A 23184-nucleotide genomic window follows, 5' to 3' on the forward strand; every position below is an offset into this window, starting at 1 on the left:
GGTATGAGGGGGATCGTGCATGGTATGGGGGGGGTGGTCGTGTATGGTATGGGGGGGTCGTGCATGGTATTGGGGGGGGGTCGTGCATGGTATGGGGGGTCGTGTATGGTATTGGGGGGTCATGCATGGTGTGGGGGGGCTCGGTGCACGACGGGGGGGGCCTGTGCAAGGTGGGGGGGCTTTGCACGGTGCAGGAGGGGCTCGCACACAGTGTGGGGGCCATGCACAGTGTGGGGGGGGGCCATGCACGGCGCGGGGGGCCCCAGCACAGCGCAGCCCCCCCCTCCGCCCCCCCCCCCCGCCGCGCGGCCCCGCCCCCAGCTGTCAGCGCCGCCCGCCGCGCGCCCTCCCTTCTCCTTGCAGCCCATTGGCCGGAGCGCCCTATTGTTAGCAGCCTCCTCCCGCCGCCATTGGTGACAGCGCACGTCCATCTTCACCCAGGCCCCGCCCCCCCCCCCCTCCAGGACACTTCGCAGCCCGCGCAGCCGGCGGCGCCTCCCGGCCCCGCCCACCGCCCCTCTAGCCCCCGCCCACCTCCCCGAACAGGCCACGCCCCCCAAAGCCCCGCCCCGCGGGCGGGGGCTCCGCGGCCCTGCGCGCTCCCGCTGCGCGCTCCCGCCCCGCGGAGCTGCGCGCTGCCCGCCGAGGGGGCGGCCGCTGCGCCTTGGTCGCGTTTTGCAATTCATTTTGTTTTTTTTTTTGCAATTTTTTTCTTTTTTACCCCCCCCCCTTTTTTTTTTTTGCATTTTCTATTTTTTGGGGTAATTTCTAATTTTGGGGTTTTGTCATTTTTTTGGTTTTGCTTGTTTTTTTTTTTTTTTTGAGCCCCCCCCCCGCCCACCCCCCCTCCCCCAATTCCTTTTGGCCCCCCCCCCCCCCCCCCCCCCCCCCCCACCCCTTCCCTTGGCCATGGGCGCGGTGGTGCTGGTGGCAGGGGGGCGCCCGGCGGGGCGCTGAGCGGGGGGCGCAGCGGGCGCGGGGCGCGCGCCATGGCCGCCAAGGACAACCCGTGCAGGAAGTTCCAGGCCAACATCTTCAACAAGAGCAAGTGCCAGAACTGCTTCAAGCCCCGCGAGTCCCACCTGCTCAACGACGAGGACCTCAACCAGGTGGGGGCTGACCCCAAAACCCACGCTTTTCACCCCAAAAGCTGCCCCGTGTTGCTCGGCGCCCAACCTCCCCGCTTGCCCCTATGGCTTGGACTCCGCACTGGGTCCCCCTGGGTTGTGGGGACACCCGTGGGTGCTCTCTGGGTGGTGGGGCGTCCCATGGGTACCCCCTGGGTGGTGGGGACACCCATGGGTGCCCCCAGGCTCCCGGTGGTTCTGTAGGGTCCCGTCAGTGCTTCCCGGTCCCATGGGTGCTCTGAGTTTCTGCTGGCCCCACTGTTGGCAGAGGGACCCATGGGATCTCCGGGGGTCTCACGGGGTGCCCGCTGGCCCCATGGATAGCACGGGGTCCCGTGGGTGCTGCCGCTCCTGTTGGTGACGGGTTGTTACGGGTCCCGTGGGACGCCTGCTGACCCCATGGGGTCCCACGGGTATCCCAGGGGCCCACGGATCCCTAGTCCCATAGGGTGTCCGGGGGTCCCATAGGGTGCCTGCAGGCCCTATGCATACCTGGGTGTCCCATGGGGCACCCAGCACCCCCAGGGGAGCCCGCTGGTCCCCCTGGCCCACCCAGGTGCCCCCCTCCCTTTGGGGTCATGGGCACTTGGGGCGACCCCAGCCCCTGTTGGGGTGCGGGATGGGTGGCAGCAGGTAGGGGAGGGTCCTGTGGGTGCTACGGGGAGGTGCCGAAAGTCCCGGGGTAAAAAAAAAAAAAAAAAAAAAAAAAAAAAAAAAAAAAACCAAACTCATCTAGAACCAAACCAGCCCCCCCGGGTGCTGTGGGCACGGCCCCCCCTGCCCTACAGCACCCCACATTTCCTGGGGAGGGGAGCGGAAGGTGATCGCCGCCTGTTCCTGGGCAGGCTGGGGCGGGAATGGGCCTTCCTCCTCCTTCCCCTCCTCTTCCTCCTGCCAGGCCTCACGCAGCCCCCCCCCCGTGACACCCCCCCCCAGGCCCACCCAGCACCCAACACCACTGGGATTTGGGGTGCGGGGGGGGGGGGGGGGGGCACGATACCGCGTTCCCCCTTTCCCCCGGCACCTTTCCGCGCCGGGGTGGGGGCTGCCATCGCCTCCGCCGATCCTATTATGGCAATGAGATCAGACATATTGCTGGGGGGGGGGGGGGGGGGGGGTGAGCGGGACATAATGAAATCTGAGGGCTAATATGGAAAAAATGTAACTGGAAAAAATGCCGTGGTGTGTGCGGGAAGGGGCGGGCGGGGAGCGTCGCGCCCGTGCCCAGACAAAGGAGCCGGCCCGGAGGGTGCTGGGGCTGAGCCCCCCCCCCAAAAGGGTCCGGCCGACCCCCTGGTGCTGCCCCGTGTGGGGTTTCTCCGCCTCCTGGGTGCAATAATATTATATATTTTTTTTGGGGGGGGGGGGGGGGGTGTCAAAGCGTTGCACGCTGCCCCCCCCCGTAGCGCCTGCTGTGTAGGGCCCGATGGCTTCCCTAGGGACTGGCGGCCTGAGGTGGCTCGAGGAAACCCCTCGGTGGCTTTGTTCCCCTGGGGGCCGCGGTGGGGGCCGGCCCCCCAGGCAGCCCCCGCAGGGACGGATGGGGTCACCCCAAACCCCGCGGGCCGGATCGGGGCCTGGGGCTCTGCTGGGGGGGATGGGGGGGGGGGAGAACGCCGCGATCCCGCACGGCTTCTCCCTCCGGCCCCGGTGAAGAAGCAGTCCCCTTTCCTGCAGAGAAGATGGAGGCTCCGGCAGCCTGTGGTGCACGCGCACCCTCCCGCCCCGGCCTCCGTCCACCGGGAGCCCCGCTGGCCCCCGGGGTGCACCCCCTGGGATAACGGTTCGTTTCCCGGCTCTGGATCGTCTTTTATTGTCGTTATTATTATTTTTTTATTTATTTATTAAGATGAGCCCGGTTTGGGGAGGGGGCTCCGCGCTCGGCGCGTCCCGCTCGCCCCGTGCGGAGGGGCCGCGTCGGGGCTCACCCGGAGCCCGGCTGGAAAAGTCCTTTTGAGTCATCTGACCTTTCCGCTTGGCTGGCAGGAAAGGTGAAGGTACTTCGCACTTACGCACTCGTGTCCCTTTTGGCTTTTTATCCTATAAAAATACCTGCGTGGGCGTCGGGAGCCGCCCCTCCGGCTTCCTGGGAGCTCCAGGGCTTCGGGACCGGCGCCCCTGTGCCAAGCGTCCCAAACGTTTCGGGGTGGCGCTGGCTTTGGGAACAGAATTGGGACCGGGGCCGGGGGCGATCCGGCCCCAAACATCAGGATTAATGAGCTGCAGCTCTCTAATGGTAATCGGACTTAGCGCGTCCGACTTCAAAGGGCTGCGCGGACGCTAAGTCCCAAATCCCGGGAGCGCTCCGTTCACGAGTTGTTTTCGTGTGCGACCGTGCTGCCAGGGGGGTCAGCGTGATTTGGGGTGGCTGCGTGCGATCCTACCACCTTCTTGGGTCCCGTCTCTCCCCCCCCCGGGGCTGCAGGTGACGTGTCCTTGGCCCCCAAACCTTGTTCAAGCCTCCGGGGTGCCCTGGTGGCACGGAAAAAAACTGGGTCAGGCGCTGCGTCCATTCCCTCCCCAGGGAATATCTGCTGCTGCGTGCGCCCCGGTGTGGGTGCTCGGTGCCCTGCCGATGTGTGGTGCCTTTTGGTGGGAATTCCCTTTTTCCTGGCAAGTTGTGCCCACGGCAGCACCCAGACCTTTGTAACCTCCCGCCAACCCCGCGTGCGGATCGGCCTGCCCGGGGAGGACGGACGGTTCCTGGGGTTCCTGGTGACCCTCTTCCATCGCCAGGAGAAAGCCCAGCCCCGTCGATGGGAGCCTCTTCCCAAGGAAACCACCCGGGGCTTGGCAGGGCTGCGAGGGGATGGATGTACCACCACGCCACCTGGCCCGGACCAGGCGGGTGTGAGCATCCGTGCATTTGGGTCGTAGGGAAAACGAAGCCCCCCCGCAACAGGAACAGGCTGGGAATTAACCTCCAAATTACGCTTGGCCTCAATTGGAAGAAGAGCAGAGCGTAAAGCAGTTGCTTTTAATTTTCTCCATGCGTGTGCTCTCTCGGGGCATGGGGACTGGCACAGATAGAGGAATTTGAGGACGCCTTTCCAGCTACCAGTGTCTTCTTTCTTTCCTTTTTTTGTGAGATCGTGGCACGGATGCCCGAAGGACCACCCAGTTAGAAAATGGCGCTGCAGACTTTCCCACCGCCTCCTCCTGCCCCGGCCCGTGACGCCCCAGCAGCGAGTTTGGTTATTTCCATTTTCCTTTCGGACGTTACCACCTTCCTCCCGTTCTGGACGCCAAATAACTGGCTGCAAACAGCCCCGAGGCTGGCGACTGGTGGCGTTGGGTGCAGCGGGTGAATCCCCGCTGCCGGCCACCTCACCCCGAGCATCGTCCCTGCAGCTGAGCCCTTTGCCCCAGCGCCCCGAGCTTTGCTCTGGGGCGTTGCATTGCTCTAAGGGCCACGGAGGGAGAGGCCTCGTGTCCAGCCACGGCTGAGGCAAGAGCCTGGGGTGCTGCCTGCGGGATGTGCCGGCCCTCCAGCAGCTCTGCTTCGCGCCGCGCAGCACCGCCGGCCGTAAAGAGAGCGGGGCTTTGGGGTGGTTTGCGCTGATGGGGCTGCGTGGCCCTGGGTCGGGGCCGTATCCTGGTGCCGTGCAGTGGTGCGAAGGGCAGCAGAGGTGAGGGGTTGTGTCCAGGGCACCCTCTTGCCTCCTCCTCCTGCTCCTGGGGGGAGGAGAAGCCCTCTCTTTCCTGGAAAGCAGCCCCCGCGCTTGCATCCCCCGCTGCCGGCTGCTTGTATCATGCTGCAAAAATCCGCCTTTAATCGACTAATTATTAGGGCCAAACAGGGGGAGATTCTCTGCAAATGTCAAACCCGCCTCCCCCGGCCGCTGCAGCAAGCAGGAATTCGGGACCGGGGGGACGCGGGGAGCTGGGGCAGCGCGCCCCGGTGTCCCTGGGTGGCTGTCCTTTGCGGGCCACGTCCTGGCCTTGGGGAGCAGTGTGCAAACCAGGGGGGGCTTGGGAGGGATATAGGGTTGGGTGTAGGGCCAGCTTTGGGTGCTCTTGACCCTCTGCGTAGCCCTGGGGACGGACACGGCGGTGCCCAGCGCTGCTTGCGGGCGCCTTCGTGCGCCGGAGAAGCGGCCCCTCTGCGTGCTTGTGTGCTGCTGTGTTTCTGCATGGCGCCGTACCTTATCTCCTCCGGCACCCGAGGAAGCGATAAATCCCCTCCTCGGCACTCTGGAGAGATGTTGCAGCTTCTCGAGGGCGCTGGGGGAGCTCCGTCGTGGGAGGTGGCTCTGAGCCTGCTCGCTGCGGGCACGCCGCGCGCTGGGGGTGCTCTGGAAACGGGATCGGGGCTCACAGGGCCGTCGCCTTCCCTCCACCGCTCCCTTTTTGCTGCCCCTTGACAAGTTGCCCGTGCAAACTGCAGCCGGCCTCCCCCAAATCTTGCTTCGACTGGGGCCAGGGCTCAGGTACTCGCACGAAGGCCGAGTTCAGCCTTTCCCTTCCTGTTCCTCCGGTCGGTCGGTCGGTCGGTCCCGCTGCCCACGCAGCTCTCTGCCCGGGCAGCGCCCGGCTTTGGGGTTAGCTCTGGGCAGCCCAGCCTGGTTTGGCCCCTTCCCGCATCGGTGGTTAAAGCCTGGCCCGGGTGATTCGCAGCTTCGGCCGCGGGCGAGCTGTGCAAATGGGTTTTTGTGGCAGAGGTGGCCGGAGGGTGCTGGCCCTGCTCGCTCGGGGCAGTCCCCAGCTGCCCGGGGCACGGCGAGCGTTGGGGTTTGGCCCCGCTCCTCTGCACGTCGCCAAGTGGCATGTGGCAGAGGGGAAATACTGCGTGAAGGAGGGAGCCGAGATGTGAGCAGCTTCACTGCCGAGGCCGGGCTGCACCTTCCTGGCCCTCGGGGTTGTTGTCGGAGTGTGGGTTGGGGATGCTGCTGGAGAGCAGAACGTCAGCGCTCGTGGGCTGGGGTCGCTGGCTGGGGGCTGCAGGGCTCCGTGGTCCGTGCAGCGTCCTGCTGGGAGCATGCAGAGCATCAAACAACACCTATTCCTAGAAGCAGTGCTCTGGAAACCCGCTCGGGTATCTCGCCCCATTCCCACTCCGGACGCCTTCCCCATTCCTGCGGGGTGACAGCCGCTCCAGCTCATCCACCAGCGACGCTCTCCTGGGCTCAGAGGTGCGCAGAACCGAGAGCGGAGCTGAAACCGCCCGGATTTCCTCTTTTGAGGTTGCAAGCACGGTGCTGGCGGTGACATTTTCCTTGAGCTTGGCCAGAAAACGGGTCCCTGCCTCGGGGGAGCCCCGAGCGGTTTGGGAGGTGGCGCGCAGGGGGTGGTGACCCTGGGAGCTGAGACCCAGAGGTGCCCGGGGAGCAGCAGGCACTGCTGCGGAGAGGCCCCTTTGATGAATATCGGGGCTAAGCCTCGGAAGGTGGCAGGGCACGAGTTACCGTGGGCTCACACACAGCCAGGACAAGGCTGGGGCTGTTATTTTCTCGCAGAGCTGCTGAGAACCACAGGGCTACCTCCATGTGCAAGGCTCTGGGCGCTCAGCGTTGCGGGCAGAGGTTACAGCTCTCCAGCAATGGTCCATTTTTTTTAATCTTTTTTTTTTTTTTTTTTCCCCTTCCCGCTCGGTTGCCAAGCCTGAACAAAACAAGCCCTGCCTCCACCCGAGACAGGCTGATTACGTCTGCCGGCAGCCTAAACAGATTATCCCTCCCGCCAGGCGCTCGGAGCCAGGAGGCTTCTCCCGGCGATGGGTTCGGGCTTCCCTCGGTGCACTGGGACCGGCTGCCGGGACCCCATCCCCGGCCTGCCCGGCATCCCCGCACCCCGATGGGCACCCGGGTGCTCTGCTATGGGGCTGGCCACGAAGGGAGACTTGGTTGCTGATCCCCAGCTCATGGGATTGCTTCTGCCTCCTGGAAGGTGGTTCCTGGTGTTTGGAGGAGGTGTTTTTTTGGGGGAAATGTGTGCGCTTCCGCGGGCTGAGGCTGACGGCACGCGTGCACGGGGCAGGGAGGAGCGAAGGCACCACCTGCCAGCACTGCAGGCACAAAGCCAGCCAAACGGGCGTGCAGGTTGGTGTCACAGCCCCCCTCCGGCCCCGTGACCCGCTGCTCCGCGTGCCGGCACGCTCCGGCGACCCGTCCTGCCCGTTGGAAGCGGGTCGCCTTGCCTCCCTCCGCCCCGGTGCGCGGGGGTCCCTGTGTCACCCCGCTCTTCGAGAGGTGCCGAGTAGCGCCCCGCGTCCATCGAATCCAACCCCCGGCTGCTGGGATTTGTGCCGGCGGGGCGAGAGGGGCTCCTGGGCAGCGTCAGCGCGGCGGCTTGACAGCCTCGTGTAAACCGAGCTGGGGCCGCTTCCTCCTCCGCTTCCTCCCGCCCGTCCTGCTGCCAGCTCCGGCCCGGCGCGCTGGGCTGCATCAGCGCCCTGCCTCTGGATGCGACCCGTGGATGGACGGACGGACGGACGGACGGACGCGGTGGCAGGATGGTGACACTCGAGAGGAGGTGAGGGGGGCACCCGCGGCACGATCCTGGGCAGCCTGCCCGGGTTCGGAGGCAGGATGGGCCACCTGGGCGTTCCCCGGAGGTGCCACCAGAGGTAGCGCAGGGACACTGCTGCCTGAGTCACCCTGTGCAGGGACAGCGCCACGGGGGGGGCTGCGGGGCTCCAGCCCGGCCGTATACCCATCGTGGTGGTGCCCGTGGCAAGGGCACCGTACGCACACGCACACACGCACATCGCTTCTTTTCCAGGCTGCACGTCCCTCCCAGGGCTTAGCGAGGCGGCTGCTTCGGCACCTCCCGTGCCGGGTGGCGGCGGGTGTTCGGCTTCGTCACCGCGAGCCGTGCCGGAGGAACCGGCTCTCCTCTTCCTGCCCGCCCTGGGAGCGCCGCCCCACCCCGGGAGTGGATGCGCCGTGCCGTCAGCGCCTGCCCTCCGCTCGGCTCCGTGTGCGGTGCTGCGGCTCGCCGATCCGCCGGGCACTGGGAACAGAGCTGCCCAGCACCACGCGCGGCCGCTGCCTGCGGTAAACCAGCCGGGAGCTCCCCGTCCGACAGCCCGCGAGATCCCGGGGGGCATCCCGGGAATCCCAGCCTCGCTCTTACATCTCTCCGCGCGAGGTCGGGCGGATCAGCTTGGCCGGGGGAAGTTCTTGCTCCGAGTCGTGCTCGGTGCTGGGCGTTGTTTCCTCCTTTTCCTGAGCTCCGGAGGAAGCCGGAGGCTCCTGGCACGGCAACGCTCCCACGGCGGCACCGAGCAGGTTTATTCCAAGCCTCGCTCCGGCAGGGCAGTCTCAATGCAGGTGCGACGGGTTTATTTCAGACTTTCTCTACGCGCTTCGTTCGTATCCTTTCCATTTAGGCTCGCCCCTCTCTGGGCATTGGGTTTTAGCAGTGGCTCGTTTTGGTTTGGCTTTAAAAAGCGCTGCCGAGCGCTCATCTGCGGGGAGACGGAACCGGGCTGCCCACGCCGGCTGCCTCTAATTCGTACCTTTCAGCTATTTTGGTTTCAATATCTGCAATTGGACGCTTCTGCCGGAATAAGTATAGTCCTCGGGTGGTTTTGTATCACGCCGGTAAAGAAACGACCGCGCTCTGTGTTAAGGTCATGTATTTCAGGTGCTCGGCGCTTTGCGTGCAGCTGGCTGAGCCAAAATTGGAGCGTTTTAAGGCAAAAGGATGCCTGCTGAGGGGCAGGTAGGACAGGGCGTCAGGCCTGGGTGGAGGCTGCTCGCTGCTGGCCCTGGTGGCGGTGGTTCGGGATTGCTTCATCCCCGGTGTCAGGCGTGGGCGCGCTGGGGGTGCCGTGCCACGTACGGGGTCTGGTACGGGGGGGGGGGTTTGTGCACGGGGCTGAGCTTTCTGGGGTTTGGCCGTTCCCCAGGGGCGTGGAGAGAAAGGTCGGGGCACGGAAAAGGGCTGCGCCCCGGTGGTTTGGCTCCCGGTGGTATCGCCACCGTGGGTTCCTTGGCGTGGTGGCGCTGGGCGTCGGGGACGCCGCGTCCTGCCTCCGCTGTCATCCTCTTCCTCGTTCCCGGCAGCGAAGGGCGCACGTGATACCTCCCAAAGCACCGGGGCTTTGCTCAGGGGCTCACCTCGGGTGCTTTCCGTGGTGGTTTGGAGAACCCTCGCCCACGCGCCCCATCTCCACAAGGCCGGGGTCGCCCGGATTAATGTATTATTTCACAATTCTGCTGCTCCCCGGCACACGAGGGGCGTTCAGGAAAAGCCACTGCAAGCCCGGGCCGTGTGGGCGGACGCAGCCACAGCCCGGCACACTGGGGAGCGGCCGCGACAGCGCCGGAGCCCCCGCTCCAAAGTCCCGGCGTGGGCACGGGCTCGGCGGCGTCACCGGCACCCCGGGGTGGGGACGCGCCGGGGGAGCGGCACACGGGGCCGGGGACCATGGGGACCACGGGCAAGCAGGGCTCCGGCACCCAGGTGAGCGGGACGGGGGGCACTGGGGGTCCCCAGGCCCCGTTAGGACTGGTGCCATCGGGTGCTGCCCCCCCCCCCCCCGGATTTTGGAGCCAGGTGGGTGCCGGGGTGCCGCGGGACGGAGCGGGGCGCCTCTGCCAAAAGTTGGGACCCCGCTCCCATTTTGTTCCCCTCTGAAGAGAGAGGGGGGAGGTGGCTCCGCTCAAACCGTGTTTTCCCAGCTGTCGGGAGAGCAGCACCTAGAGCCGATACGGTCCCGCGGCGGAGGGGGGTGAGAGATTTTTGTTATTTCTTCCCACTTTATAAACAGTAAAACGACTCCTCCGGTTCGCTTCCAGTTTGCTTACTCAGTGCTTCATGCGTTTGACAGTTTTTGGTGCATAGGCAGTTTCTTCTATTGTTTGCAGGGATTTTTCCAGAGGGGAAACTTCTTTTTTTTATTATTATTTTTTTTAACATTACAAAACCACAGAAACTGGCAGGAGGAATCTAGGGGAGGTACCGAGTTGGAAACAGTTTTAAGATTTAAGGAAAAAAAAAAAAAAAAAAAAGGAAAAGATTAACCAAGTCATTTCAAGAGGTGCCGGGGACACAAATTCTCTCTGCTGCGTGGATGGCCACGGACAGCTCGCGGCGGAAAGCAGCAGCCTCGGACCCGGGGGGGCTCCTGCAGCTGGATCTGCCCTGGGTTTCCTCCCTCCTGGCCTCTCCCCGGAGCCGGTGTGGCAATGCCGGGCTGCTCTTGCGCTAGGAATTGGCCCCAGCCCTTGGCAGGAATGGGGCTGGCTCGCGTCCCGAAAGGAGGAGCGGTGCCCGCGGGACGCTGCGGGGGCTGGCATGCCCGCTCCCCGTGCCCGGTGCCCGTCCCCATCCCGCCGGCCTGTGGGTCCGGGGAGGGGGGGGGGGGTGGGGGGGGCACAGCATCCACACGAGCTCACCAGCAGCTTCTGCACCGAAACCACTGGTGGAAAGAGCCCTTTTTCCTCCGCCCCCGTTGATAAATGGCGGTGCCGTGCGGCATTTCTTTCCGGGTATTCTTTCCCTTTCTGCCCGCGGAGCGAGCTCCGTTCCCCTGCCTGGCTCTGACCTTCCTGCCCGCTCGGCTCTCGGCCTGGGGGGGGGGGGGGTGCCGGGTCCGGGCCGCGCGCTGGAGCGCCGCTAGCGCCGCTTGGTTTTTTCCTCTGTTCGTTAATAAAAGGAAAACGTCGAGCTCTCCCTCGGAGCGTGTGTTTTGTTTTTGTTTTTTTCTGCGGGGCAGAGGTGCGCTGCGGACGGCCAGGGGTTGGTGTGGCTGGGGACGGGCTCTGCAGCCCGGCGCTCGCTGCTCTCGGCTCGCCGCCTCGCAGAAGCGGCCGGGTCGCTGGTTGTGGCGGGGGTTTTTGTCTTTGCAAACCCGCATCTCGGCCTCGCACACGCCGTGAGTTGCCGTCGAGCGTCAAAAAAGTCAGCCCGGGCTCACTTTGCCCGTGGTCAGGGGCCGGAGCTTGTGCAGCCACCTCCACCCTGGCCGTGTCCCAGCGCCTGCTCCTGCGCATCCCTCCCACGTGCCCCCCCGCTGTCGATGCCCCCCCCTGCTCCCCTCTGCGGCTCCAGCTGACGCTTCTCTGCTGTTTCTTTGCAGGCCAAACCGATTTATGGCGGCTGGCTGCTGCTGGCCCCCGAAGGAACGGACTTTGACAACCCCGTCCACCGCTCCCGGGTAAGCGCGGCCCCGCGGGTGGGAAGGGACGGGGTGTGCGGGGGCGGCCCCGGGGGTGACGCAGGCTGCTGGGCACCTCGGGGCACCCGTCCCCTCGTGCAAGGCAAGAAGCCGGGAGGGGTTTCCTGGAGCAGGGCTCGGCTGCCTTGTCCTGGGCGTGCGGCACACGGGGCTGGGCAGCGCGCTGGGGTGCCGCTGAAGCCGCTCTGGCTCGTGCCGTGCGCTTTTATTGCTGGCTGCGGTTGTGTTTTGCTGCTCGATGCTCAGGTGCCTCCTGCCCCAAAGGGGTTTGCTGGCAGGGCTCGGGCCTTAAAGCGAGGTGAGCATCCTTGCGGGGTCACGGCACATCCCGCTTCCCTGCCCCGGGGGGGCGTGAGGAGCAGAAGGACCCGGCCAGGCTGCTGTCCTCTCATCACCAGTTTGTGACGAGGACTCCCAGCCTGTCCCCAGGCTGTTTTTCCACACAACTTGGTGCTGTGGCCACCAGGACACGGCCGTCTTGTGCATGAGAGGGACAGCAGAGGTCTGCAGCCCCTCTGCCCCATGCCAAAAGGGCTCTCGTTGCTGCTAGCCATAACAAAACCTTCCCCCGTGTCGGGTTCTGCGCTCAGCCCGGGGTGTGTGGTCATTATTTGGAGGCACGGCTAGTGGCAGGCCTGTTTGTTGCACACCGTGGGGATGTGGGACTCCGTTTCCCCCCCCCAGGAGCAGAGATCCTTGGCAGTTTTGCTTGTCCCCGAGCACCTTGGACTTTGCCCGACGGGCTGAGAAAAGCGAGATAAGAATTGCTGCACTGGGGCTATGAATCTGGGACCTTTTTTTTTTTTTATTATTATTATTTATTATTTCAGCCTGCTCAACCAGTTTCTGCTCTGGGCTGAAAACAGCCTGGCACACACAAAAAGGCGAATTTCCAGCCAGATCAGCTCTCCAATCTGGTGTGCCGTGCGGCTGCACCAACGGCGGCGCTGAGGCCGGGGATGGGGCTGCTGGGGGTGCGTGGCGGTGCTCCCTGCACACCGCTGGTCGTTTTTCTGCACAATTAAACCAGGTGGCTTGGGGTCGGCCCCAGTGAAGGGAGGAGTGGGGTTACCATGTGGGGAAGCCACCCCAAAACATCCTCCTCCTGGGTGCCCGCAGAGCCGGGCAGTGGATGCGCAGTGAGCGATGCGCTCTGGCGCGAGCAGACCCCTGCACCCCAAATGGGTCGTGTGGGACACCGTGGGGCTGAGCACAAACCCTTCTGCAATTCGTCGCCCTTCAGGATCAATCCCCGCAGCGCTGGGGGCTCCTCTTTGCTTTTTTGGCAGCTGTTGCTCTTTGCAGTCCTGTGCTCGGCGGGGGGGGACCGGGGCGCATGCCCTGCTGTCAGGCGTTCCCTTAGCTCTGCGGGGGATTTCGGTGCCTTTTCTCCCCCATCTCCCCGTGGTCTCACCCCGGTTTTGCGGGCGGGAATAACCCTCCTCACTGTCTTCTCTTGCAGAAATGGCAGCGCCGCTTCTTCATCCTCTACGAGCACGGGCTGCTGCGCTACGCCCTCGACGAGATGGTGAGTGCTGCCCGGCAAACCCGGGGGGCATCGCTGGTGGCAGGGACCTGCGGCGGCGGTGCCCCCAGTGCGTGGCGTGGGGAGGTCCCTGTCGTCCCCTGGAGCTTTGTGGCCAAGCCCAGGCATTGCAGGGCACTGGGGAAAACTCGTTTTTGGTATAAACCCGCAGTGGGAGCGCGATGCTGACGGATCTGGTGCAGGTGGGGGGGTCATCCGGCTCGGCGTGCTGTCCCCAGGGCGCCCCGTGCCTCCTTCCCGTCCCGTTCCTCGGTGCTCGCTGGGGTTTGGTGGCGGAGAATCGCCTCGGCTGTGTCTGGGAAGGAGACAGCGGTGCCCGTGGAAAGTAGGTCAGCTGGAACGCCCGCCCGCTGCTCGCCCTTCCCTGGGAGCAGCATCGCTGCGAAAAGAGAGGTTGGGGAAGGGAGGGAGGGAGGGAGGGAGGAAAGAAACTCTCCCATCTGTTGCAAGCCCCCAGTGGGGTCAGCCCTGCCGTGCCCACCGCGGGGCACGGAGGGTGCGTGGAGCAGAGTCCTGCTTCTGTTTGTTTGTTTGTAGTGCTTGCTGGGGTCGGTCCAAGTCCCGTGAATAATTTAAACGCCTCGGATAGGAGGCGTGGAGGCTTTCAGTACGGTTGTAGTGTTGCAGCAACCTGGCCGCGCGCTGGGCCGGTGTTTCAAGTCGTGCTGCAAAAGAAAGCCAGCGTGCAGCTGGCTGCCGTGGGGAAGTGCCCTGATACGAGGAGGAGGAGGCGTGGAAGGGTGTTGGGAAATGTCGTGTTTACGGTTTTTTTTTTTTGCTGCTTTGCATCCCAGGGACGATGACCTGCCCCAGGCACCGCTGCGTTGGGGCAGGAGCAGCCAGGCAGTGCCCCAGCCCCGTGCCCTGTCCTTTGGATCTTGTGGCCCCACACCCAGGGGACCATCACCAGGGGGCACGCAGAGGGCTGGCGGAGCATCCTGCAGTCCTCTGGCACCCTTTGGGCTGGCAGGGCAGGGAAAAAGTGGAAAAAGCAACAAAAAGAGAGCACGAGAGGAGCGTTACCTCTCCGTACCGAGATGCTCTCCCGCACCAGCTGCCTGCCTGTGGCACGGTGGCCGCTGCAGCCCATCGGGGCTCCCCGCCTCCTCCACCACCAAGGAGGAGCGACGGGGCTGGGGCTTTGCGCAGGATGATGCTGGCTTTTTGCACAGGGAGGGATCAGCTTTGCAGCCTCTCCTCGCCCAGTCGCAGGGGCGATTTCCCGCCGTGCTCCCCGGGGGTGCCCCTGGAAGCCGGGTGGGGGTCCCACGGGGGCGGCCGCCGCAGCGCACCGGGAGCCGGGCGGCAGCTGGCCGGAGACCTCCCAGGCAGCCGGGCGAGCGGATTGAATTGCTCTGCCCTGAACCTGTTAGACATTAATTTTGCGGCTTTGGCAATTTCTGCTCTTATTAAAAGCGGGGAGGGGAGGAAGGCGTGGGATCGGGAGGGGAGCCCACGGGCTGGCGGCAGCGGCGGAGACGCCAGGCCTGAGGTACCCACGGGCAGCCCCGGCCTCCTCTTCCTCCCTCCCCCGAGCGGCGTGTTCGTCAGGAAAGGGCACATCTGTTTGCAAGCTGGGGTCAGCAGCTAATGAGCTGCCGCCCTGAAAGCGGGCTGGGAGGGGACGAAGGGCCGTAGTTGGCAGCGGGGCCGGATCCAGGCCTCCGGGCACGGCGCTGCGGCGGTTCTCACGGCTCGCTGCCGGGCGGGTGGAAAACTCTGGGCACGGTCCAAGCGGCCGCAGCCTCCTCCTTGCCCCAGGAGCCCGGAATTGTGCCTGAATCCCGTCGGAGGGACGGGGCGCGCGGGCGGGGAAGGCACCTCTCTGCTTCCAAACTCGGTCTCCGGAGGAGCCTGGTTTGGCACCGCATTCCTCGGCTGAGCCGCTGGCCGGGCTGTTGGCTTTTTTTTTCTTTTTTTTTTTTTTTTTTTTTGCTTTTTTTCCTTTTTTACCCGTCCGTTGAAAGTTGGGAGCCGCGCGCTGCTCGGTGCTGATTTTTATGACCGAGTGGTTGTAAGGCACCTGCAAAAAGCGGCCGGCCCCGAGCACCCCGCTCCCCGCAGGGCTCACCGGGACCCCCGAGGGGGGCGAAGCAGCGTGCGTCCCCTTCCCCTCCACCCCAGCGAGCAGGGAGCGTGCCAGCGGGGCTGTTCCCAGCTCCGCCGAGCCCTGGGTAAGCCGAGCCTGCTCAGACGTGCACAAATTCCTCGCTCCCAAACAAACGGCAGCGGATGCGGAGGCCGCCCACCCCTCCTGCCGCCCTCCCTGCGGCTGCCGGGGGGCTCGGCCACCCGATTGCTCGGGGGTCCCGTGCCCGTGCCGAGCCACCAGTGTCACCCCTCGGCTTGCTTGTCCCGTTCCGTAGAGCTCTGGGCGGGATGGGGGGTGTGGAGGGGCTGATGTTCCTCCCCCCAGCAGCTGGTGGGTGGTGAACCCGCTCCTGTGTTGAGTTTAGGAGAGGCGGAAGGGAGGGTGAGCTGCCGCACCGCCCCCTGTGCACCCCGGTCCTGGGGCACAGCAGTGCCACGAGCCGTCCCATCCATGCTGTTCCCAGCAGATGCGTTCCCCAACTTCCCCATTGTTGGTTATTTCCCCGTGGTTAGTTTGAGGCTAAAGCCTGGTTTAAAAAACAAAACAAAACAAAAAACTAAGCTAAGCCAGATGCATCCAGAGACTTGTTTTGGAGGTGCAAGAGTCGCCCAGGAGGAGCTTAGACCTTCAGTACTTTATCCTCTCCGGTTTCAGATATCCCAACGCCCTCAGCCCGCGGGGAAGCGGCCAGCAGGGAGGGATTGCCCTGCTGCTCGGGGGCGAGGGGGGACCCGTGCCGGGATGGGGAGCGAATCCTCTCCCTGCAGCCCCATCCCGGCACGATTCTTCCAGGGGGGAGATGCCCAAACTGATGCTGGTGGCTGCACCCTCCCACTTCGCCCCGTGCTATGCAAGGGCTCAGCCCGCCTGGTAAAACACCCCGTGCTTACAGCAGGAGAACAGCTCAGCACCGTGATGCCGGGGTGATTTTGGGAGGTTTTGGCCGAGGCACGGGAGCTGCCACAAAAACAGCGCCGGGGTAGGGGGACGGAGCCGGAGAGCGGACGGCATCCGGGCTGCGGGGTGGTGGCGAGTGCAGGCAGATCGCGGAGCGGTCGCCTCCTTTTGTTGTGCTTGCTGCTCTCTATAATTAGCTGCCGAGGTTATAAATAGAGCCCTGCTGCATGGGAACGCCGCGGATGCTGCGGACGGGGCTCGCGGGGGACCGGGAGCGCTCTCCTTTCCCCGCCGCACCTGCCTGGGGGACGGATCCTGCCCCATGGCTTTGGGTCAGAGAAGAGGGCCTGCACGGCCACGGGGCTGCATCCCGGGGTCCTAAATCAGGAAATCGGCCTGTTTATGATGGTGTTAGCCTAAACAGGACGGAGCCGATGTCTCCGCTCCAGCCTGGGGTGGCTGGGTGGTGGGGAAGGAGATGGGAGCGGGGAGGCGACTGTCGGGAGAGCGCCGGCACCGCCGGGTGGGTGCGTAAATGGAAGGCGAGGGGCCAGCTCGGAAGCAGGAGGTCTGGCACCACGCAGAGGGCTGCTGGGGTCACATCTGGAGCCCCGCACAGCTCCCTGCCCCTGGAAGCCTGCATGGAGGGGCTGGGAAACGGTTAAAGGAGGAAAAACGGCGGCTGGCGGAGGATCCGAGCGAGGGAGGGATGCGTGCCCGCGGATGCCGTGGTGCGGAGACGCGTGTGGTTATTATTTCCTAATCGACCCCCCTCCAAATTCCTCTTCCTTCAGCAGAAAGGGGCAGATTTTAAAATGTCACCCTCAGCAGATCTGCGCCGTGCTAATTCTCATCGTAGCTCCCTCCTTTGTCATCTACGTTGTTCCAAGAAGCCAAGAATCTGCGTGTGTGTGTTTTTTTTTTTTTCCTCCCCTCCTCTTCAGATCAAAGCAGTTTACTTCAGTCTTGGCACAGGATGCAAATTCATTGGCAGGGATTAAAAACGAACCTTAAACATCCTGGCTTCTCCATCCTTACTTTTTTTTTTTTTTCCCACCCGTTTCGCCATTTAAGCGTTTCCAAACCCTCCCTGCCCCCTCTGCAGGGGCAGCACGAGGCTTTGCGAGCCCGCGCTTCCCTCGCGCACGCGGCTTTTTTCCCCCCCCCACCCCTGCAGCCACGGTTTTGCTGCCGTCTTCTGCTCGCCAGATCTTGGGAGACTTTCAGTTTCTGTTTAGCATAAAAAGCTCTTGGCTCGAAGCGGGAGCGCGGTTCAGATTTCAAGCAAGCTGGAACAAAAAGGGCTGGAGCGGAGCGGCTGCGAGATGGGCAGCGGCGGTGGGAAGAGCAGGGAAAAGAAACGCGTTTGCTGGGGAGGAAGATGCTCTGCGGGGAGGCTTTGCACGGGATGCTGAGTGCTTGTGTAAAAGCTGATGCAGTAGAAATAGGGAAGCGTTGGGAAGAACCAGGGGAGCAGCAATCTGTGCTCCTCCGGGGCTGCAGTAAGAAGCCCCCTGGTGCCGGGGTGCAAAGGAGAGGGGACAAAGCGCAGCCTCGCGATGGCTCTGGGGGACGTATAGGATGTATAAGTGTTGGTGGTCCCCAACTGAGTTCAGGGGTCTTTGGAGAATGTTGTGCTTAATTTTCAGTACTGCTTTTGGGGAAAAAAAAAAAAAACCCCACGTGGATCCACCAGGAGCCCTGCGAACTCATTGCCTGGGGCATCGTTGAATCTGAGTGATGGGTCTGCTGCCAGAACCCCAAAAAGTTTTTGGGATTTCTGTGAGCTTTGACGGATTGAGCTGGCTGCTCCTGCTCATGTTTTCCCCTTCCCTAGCACGGGTGGAGGAAGCTGCTCCCCGTGCCCATGTCCTGGCCCTGCACCGGGTGCCTGCAAAAGCCTCCTGGGAAGGGTCCCGGAGCGAAAGGCCCTGGTGGGAGGTTTGGGGAGTTAACAGAAAGGACGAAAAGTGGAGCTGGGAGAGCGGGATACAGCCAGTGGCCTCCTAATTAGCGAGCAGCTTTGATGGCCTGGCCCAGGTGCTTCCTTCCTGAAAACAATGCCGTGCTTATTGTCTTCTGCAGGGCTTGCTGCAAAGCTGGAAGTGCTCCCACACTGAGAAACGGGCCCGGGTGCAAGTGGCTCTGTCCTTTTTTTTGCTTTTTGCTCTGCCCCTCCAGCTAGCAAAGCAGTTTATTTAGACGACACGTGCAGGAGCAATGAGGGAAACGAGCTGGGGTTTAAATCCCCTGTGTCTAGTTTACGGGAGATGGAGCGATACGGGCGCTTGTCGTAGCTGGGGTTGTTTCTTCGTGACTCCTGGAAATTTGGGCTTCACCCCCGTGGCCTCCAGCCTGGCTGCGAGCGCTCGGCGGAGCCGAGTCGTGATGTGCTGGGAGACGTCGGCGCAGGAACCGAACCCGCCTCTAAGGGCGTTGAGCAGCGGGGATGTCAGGGTGATGGGGAGATGACACAACCGATTGCCGAGCACGCCTTTACCCAAATGTGACCCTCTGCATCCCCTGGTGGCCTCGGACCTGGCTTTCCTCCGGGTCCCACCGCGCTGAGCACATCGAGCAAAGCGTCTGACAAAGTGCAGCCCTCCAGCAGCAGGCGACAGATGGGAGCACTGCTATTTACCGTGGGCAGTTGCTCCAGCTGCTGTTATTTAAAAAAAAAAAAAAAAAAAAATCAGAGATTGCAATGGGAAACAAACCGGGGAGCTCCTGGCTGTATCAGGGAGCGCAGAAGGCTCGTTTTGGTGTATTACAGGGCTAGCTGTAATTCCTCCCAGCCCCAGCGGGGCCGATGCCTGAGGTCCTTGAGGACCACTGGGAGGCTGTGGGCTACGGGTTGGGTAACGCGGGGCACCCGTGGTGCTCTTGTGTCAAAGGAGTCCCCGGGAGAACGGCGTCCTGGTGGCCAGCACATCCTTGGTCCAGGCTCTGCCGGTGGCACCCTGGCCTGCCCCGGTGGGATTCGGCACCGTGAAACGCAGCGAGCCCTCGGTGACAGCTCGGAGGGGACGTGAATCGAGCGAGGCGAAGCCACTCCGAAAATCAAAGCAAGTTCCCCCCTTTTCTTTTTCCTCCCCCCTTTTCCAAAGCGATCCTGCAATCCCCGCTTGTTGACATGACATATGTGGGTTGGAGAGAGGCGGCGGCAGCTTCTGGCAGGGGAGGAAGGGGCCGGGGGGGGGGCTCTGCAAGCCGAGATGCTGATTACCAGGGGCAGCAAATAGCTTGCAGCTGCCTCCGCTCAACACGCTCTTTGTGGTGCTTGCAGCCACCCTTTGGACACAGCTATTTTTAATTTCCCCGAGCGCGCGCGCACAAAGCAAAGGGGGTGGGCGATGCCGCCGGCGGCCCCCTTTCCTGCCCCCCCCTTCCCAGCTTCCTCCTGATCTCTGGAGAATTGGGGGGGCTGGAAGGGAGGGGGGGGCGCCCCCACCTCTCTTCGATTCGGGTTTGCCTCGGGAGCCGGCCTCGGCGTCCCCCCCGCCCCGCGCCAGTGTGTGCGGGGAGCTGGGAAAATGCAGAAATAAATAAATACACAATTAGGCTGGCGTCCAGCCGTGGGGGGTGCGGGGGGAGCACTGCAAAAAGAGGCTCCGGCCAAATTTTGGAATGCCTGAGAAAGTGGCCGGAGCCGCGGGCGAGCTTGGGGGCTTCCCACCGCCGCTGCTCCTCGCGGCGGCCCCTGAGGAGGAAGAGGAGGAGGAGGAAGAGGAGGAGGAGGGAGGCAGGAGGCAGCCCCCATCCTCACTCCTAGGGGTCTCTGTGATGAGAGCAGGGGGCTCGGCAGGGCACTGCACCCACCGTGGCTCAGGAGCAAACTTTGCGCCGGTGTTTTTGGAGCCCAGCGCCGAGGCGTGTACTCGGTTCAAGCAGCAACACGGTTCGGGGTTAATAAATGACTTATTTGCAGCCCCGTGTTTCTCTGTTCTGGTAACCATTAGTGAATGTGAGATTTCTGGTTTGCCCCAGACATGCATTATTCATCGGTTTTGAGGCTGTGTGAAAGGGACCTTGTCAGGTTAAAACTTGCGTGGAGACGAGCCGAGGTCTTTGGTGGGGTTTTGTAAACGGCCTTGCTCGGTGTTACCACAGGCAGGGGGATCGCTGAAGTCTTGCGCCGCTGGTCAGTGCTGTTTGAGGCATTGCTGGTGAAAAAAAGAGAATTCCCAGGCAGGTTTTCTTCTTCTTGCTAATGGAGTTAGCCTGCACACAGCTCTGCTGGGCAGCACGGCTCCTCGGCCACCTCTTTGCTTCCAGGAGGGTTGCCATCGGTCCCCAAGCGCTGGCGCTTCAAGCTTTTCCCTTGCCTTGTTGGGGTCCCTGGGAAGAAAAGGCTCAGCAGGACGGGATTGGTTTTGGACGTGTCCCCCCAGCACCATCTGTGGGGTTTCTGCCTGTTATGATGCTGCAGCTGGGGAGAGAGGGTGGGATTTGGGGGCACCTTGCCCCTTTCCTCCTCGTTTCCTCTATCGATAAAGTCCTAGCAGATGACCAGGGCGCTGGGGTGGCTACTGGGATATAATGATGCTTTTGGTTCGCTTTTCTGGCTGCTTTCCCATTAGGGGAGGGATGTGGGGATTATGGACGGAGCAGATGTGCGCAGGAAGGGGACGCTTGGCTTGCATGGCTGCTGCCGCCGTGCACAGGCTGATGCAGGGGGGAAGAAGAAACCTCCCTGGGCTCGGGCCCCTGCCCTGCACCACCTCTTTCCTCCCAACCGGGGCCCTCTCCCTGCTCCATAGGAGCTCCCAGGAGCAGCTCCCGGTCGCAATCCCTCTCCTCTCCCAGCAGAGAGGCGGGCAGGGTGAAAGCAATCCCCGAAGCTTGGTGTGTGCACGTGCTTTCGGGCTCTGCTGCTCCCCCTCCAGCTGGAGACCCCCGCGCGCCCTGGGAGCCCGGCCGCGAGGTATTCCCAGCCCCGCAGGAAGCTCTGCAAAGCTCGTAAGCAGAGCGCTGGGGAGTAATGAGGTTTCCAGGCTAATTTGGCAGGATTCAACAACTTCCACCCAGGCATCTGTGCCTGTGGGAGTTGCCCCAGCCTCCGTAGGTCTGGGGCTGCTGCTCTCAGGGGCTCGTCCTCCTCGCCTTGCTTGCAGGCGGTGGGCGCCCGCGCGAGGTGCTGCTGTTGACAGCGCTCGGTGGAGGTGGGATTTAGGGGGGCTGCGGCTGGGAACGCTGTGACTTGGGGAAGTGTGAGGGTCTGGCGGTGCTGACGGGGCTGTGCTGGGGCTCCTTGTGGCCAAAGAAGCTCCTTGTGGCCCCAAAGAAGCCGAACGGGAGAGAAACCCCGTCCATGGCCCTGTGGTCTGTGCTGGTAACCCGCAGCAGGAGCCCGGGCATGGAGGTGCTGCTCTGCGCCTTGGGTTCAGCAGAGCTGGGCCGTGGTCAGATGGCATCGGCTCGAGCAGTTCTAACCCTGTGTCATATCAAGTGGGAGGCCTCTGCTGACTTTGTCCATTGAAAAGCAGTGCTTCCCTTCCCTTATTTTTTAGTGAAAAACAGAAAAATTGTAGTTCATGTGGAACTGAAAGATTTTTTTTTCTATTTTTTTTTTCTTTTCCTCCTGAGACACCAGGAAATGTCTTGCCATTCTGTGTACTCTTTTCTTGTGGAAAGCACTTTTGGTTTTTCCCTTCGCCGTGGCGTGCAGTTCGCTGTGCTTCCTGGGCCGGCGCAGTGCAAGGCCCTGACTAGGCCCTAAAACGAAGCAGAGCTCGAATCGATGGCTGTCTGTGGGCGGCTTCACGCGGCTGCCATGGTGCTGACGGTCTGTGTGGCAGCACGAGGACCTCTCCTCAGTCTGCTGCCACCATTTGCTCCGATTCCGCCGCTCGGTGTGTTTGTAGGAGAGGTTGTGGGATGGCTGGAGACCAGGAGACGGAGCCTGCTGTACCTCTAGGCCCGAGGGGAGATGGGTTCCCCTGGGGAGGTTTGGGGGCTTCGTTTTACTGTCTCAGCCCGGTTCAGCACATCCCAGCGCAGCGAGGGTGGTGGCATCTCGGGTGGCCCCGGGCCACGGCGGGTGCCCTGGGTCAGAGCGGTGCTGAGCAGAAGACCTTGGGAGTCGTTCCAGCAGCACTTGTTGCTGTAAATAACGTTGGGGCCTACATCGGCTGCGGTAATTTTCCTGCCTCGCGAGAAGGCTGGCTCCAAAAACAAGCAGCGAGCAAGCTGCGCCCTGGCTTCATTTCCTAAGCTTTTTCCCAAGGAGCGGAGCCCTTTTCATTAGTCTTTTGCACCGTTTTGTGGCTTCCTGAAGGATCCTGAGCTAAAGAATCGCCCCCTTGCCAGTTTTTCTCCGTGTCTGCAGCCATCTCTGTGCGCAGGTCACCCCGGGGGGGTTCTGCTGCGGGGACCTGGTTGGTGACATTTTTGGGGAGCCCCTTCCCAAAGATGGGGAGGGACGCGGTGGTCGCGGGCATGGCAGAGCCCGCCTGGGGCTCGTCTCCTCACGCCGAGGGGGCGGAGAACAAAGTCGAGGAGGCCAATTTGGAGCCGTGCGATTTAAAATTTAAACAGCCAAATGCAAATGGATCCCGCCTGTCCTTCCCACCCCCTGGTGGCTGCGCTCCCCTTCTCCAAGCCGCTTGTCCCTGCGCTGAGCTCCGTCCCTCACCGTGTGCGGGGTCCCGGAGCGTGGTCTAGCTGGGTTTTTGCTGTCGGGCTCCTTGCCGTGACAGCCCCACAGAAATTTCCTTCCCCTCTGAGCGGGTGCCTGCGCAGCGGGGAGCGGGGAAGATGCCATGCTGGCAGCTGCGAGCAGATGGGGTCGGATCGCTGTCATCGCCCCCCTCCTGCTCCTAAGGGAGGAGGACATTTTGCATTCGAAACGCCGTTAGCCCTTGCCATGTGTCCATGCCATAAGGAGAGCAGGAGGGAAAAATAGCTTTGAGTTCGCAGGGCTATGAGATGGCGGCTTTGGCCGGGGGTGTGCCTGCACCAGGCGATGCTGGTTCCTTTGGTTTGATACATGAAAACCTGGGACCTTGCTTTTGTCCCCAGCACGGTGTCGATGTTCTCTGCATCTTCTGTCCTTCTGCTTCTTCTGTCCTTCTTCCCCTCCAGCAGGGTTGGAGATGGAGAGCATGCACGTGGGTACCCACCCGGTGACCGCAGCCATCCCAGCTGGACAAGGGACATTCCCCGACCGTCCCTACCCTTGCAGGCGGTTGTGCCCTCGCAGGCGGTTGTGCCCTCGCACGCGGGGCTAGGACGTGGCCATCCCAGCCCCGCACGACCCTTTGGAGGCCCTTCAGCAGGAAAGAGGTTAACAGGAAGGAGGCAGGCGAGGCGCTGGCTGCCAGCTCCAGACCCCGCTTTGGGGTGGGGAGCAGCTGGGAGCTGCATGCTCAGCGCGAGAATCGCCTTATAAGGCCAG

At 63.1% G+C, this 23184-nt stretch overlaps 1 protein-coding gene across 11 annotated transcripts in view; it reads left to right on the top strand.

Moving 5' to 3' along the window:
- The first annotated feature begins 880 nt into the window (after positions 1-880).
- LOC121078569 (myosin phosphatase Rho interacting protein) overlaps positions 881-23184 on the top strand; it is a 70675-nt gene continuing 48371 nt past the window's right edge. For 6 of the 11 annotated variants that reach the window (XM_040574882.1, XM_040574886.1, XM_040574885.1 and 3 more), the window contains exons 1-3: positions 881-1109; positions 11155-11232; positions 12716-12781. In XM_040574882.1, coding sequence (XP_040430816.1) covers positions 990-1109; positions 11155-11232; positions 12716-12781 — 264 coding nt within the window. In that variant the 5' untranslated portion in view covers positions 881-989. Of the gene's footprint in view, positions 1110-7407; positions 7599-8255; positions 8399-9347; positions 9537-11154; positions 11233-12715; positions 12782-23184 lie in introns of those variants that run through there. The other 5 variants (XM_040574893.1, XM_040574892.1, XM_040574889.1 and 2 more) reach the window with 4 other exon arrangements.

This window comes from Cygnus olor, chromosome 15, assembly GCF_009769625.2.
Source record: "Cygnus olor isolate bCygOlo1 chromosome 15, bCygOlo1.pri.v2, whole genome shotgun sequence".
NCBI lineage: Eukaryota > Metazoa > Chordata > Aves > Anseriformes > Anatidae > Cygnus > Cygnus olor.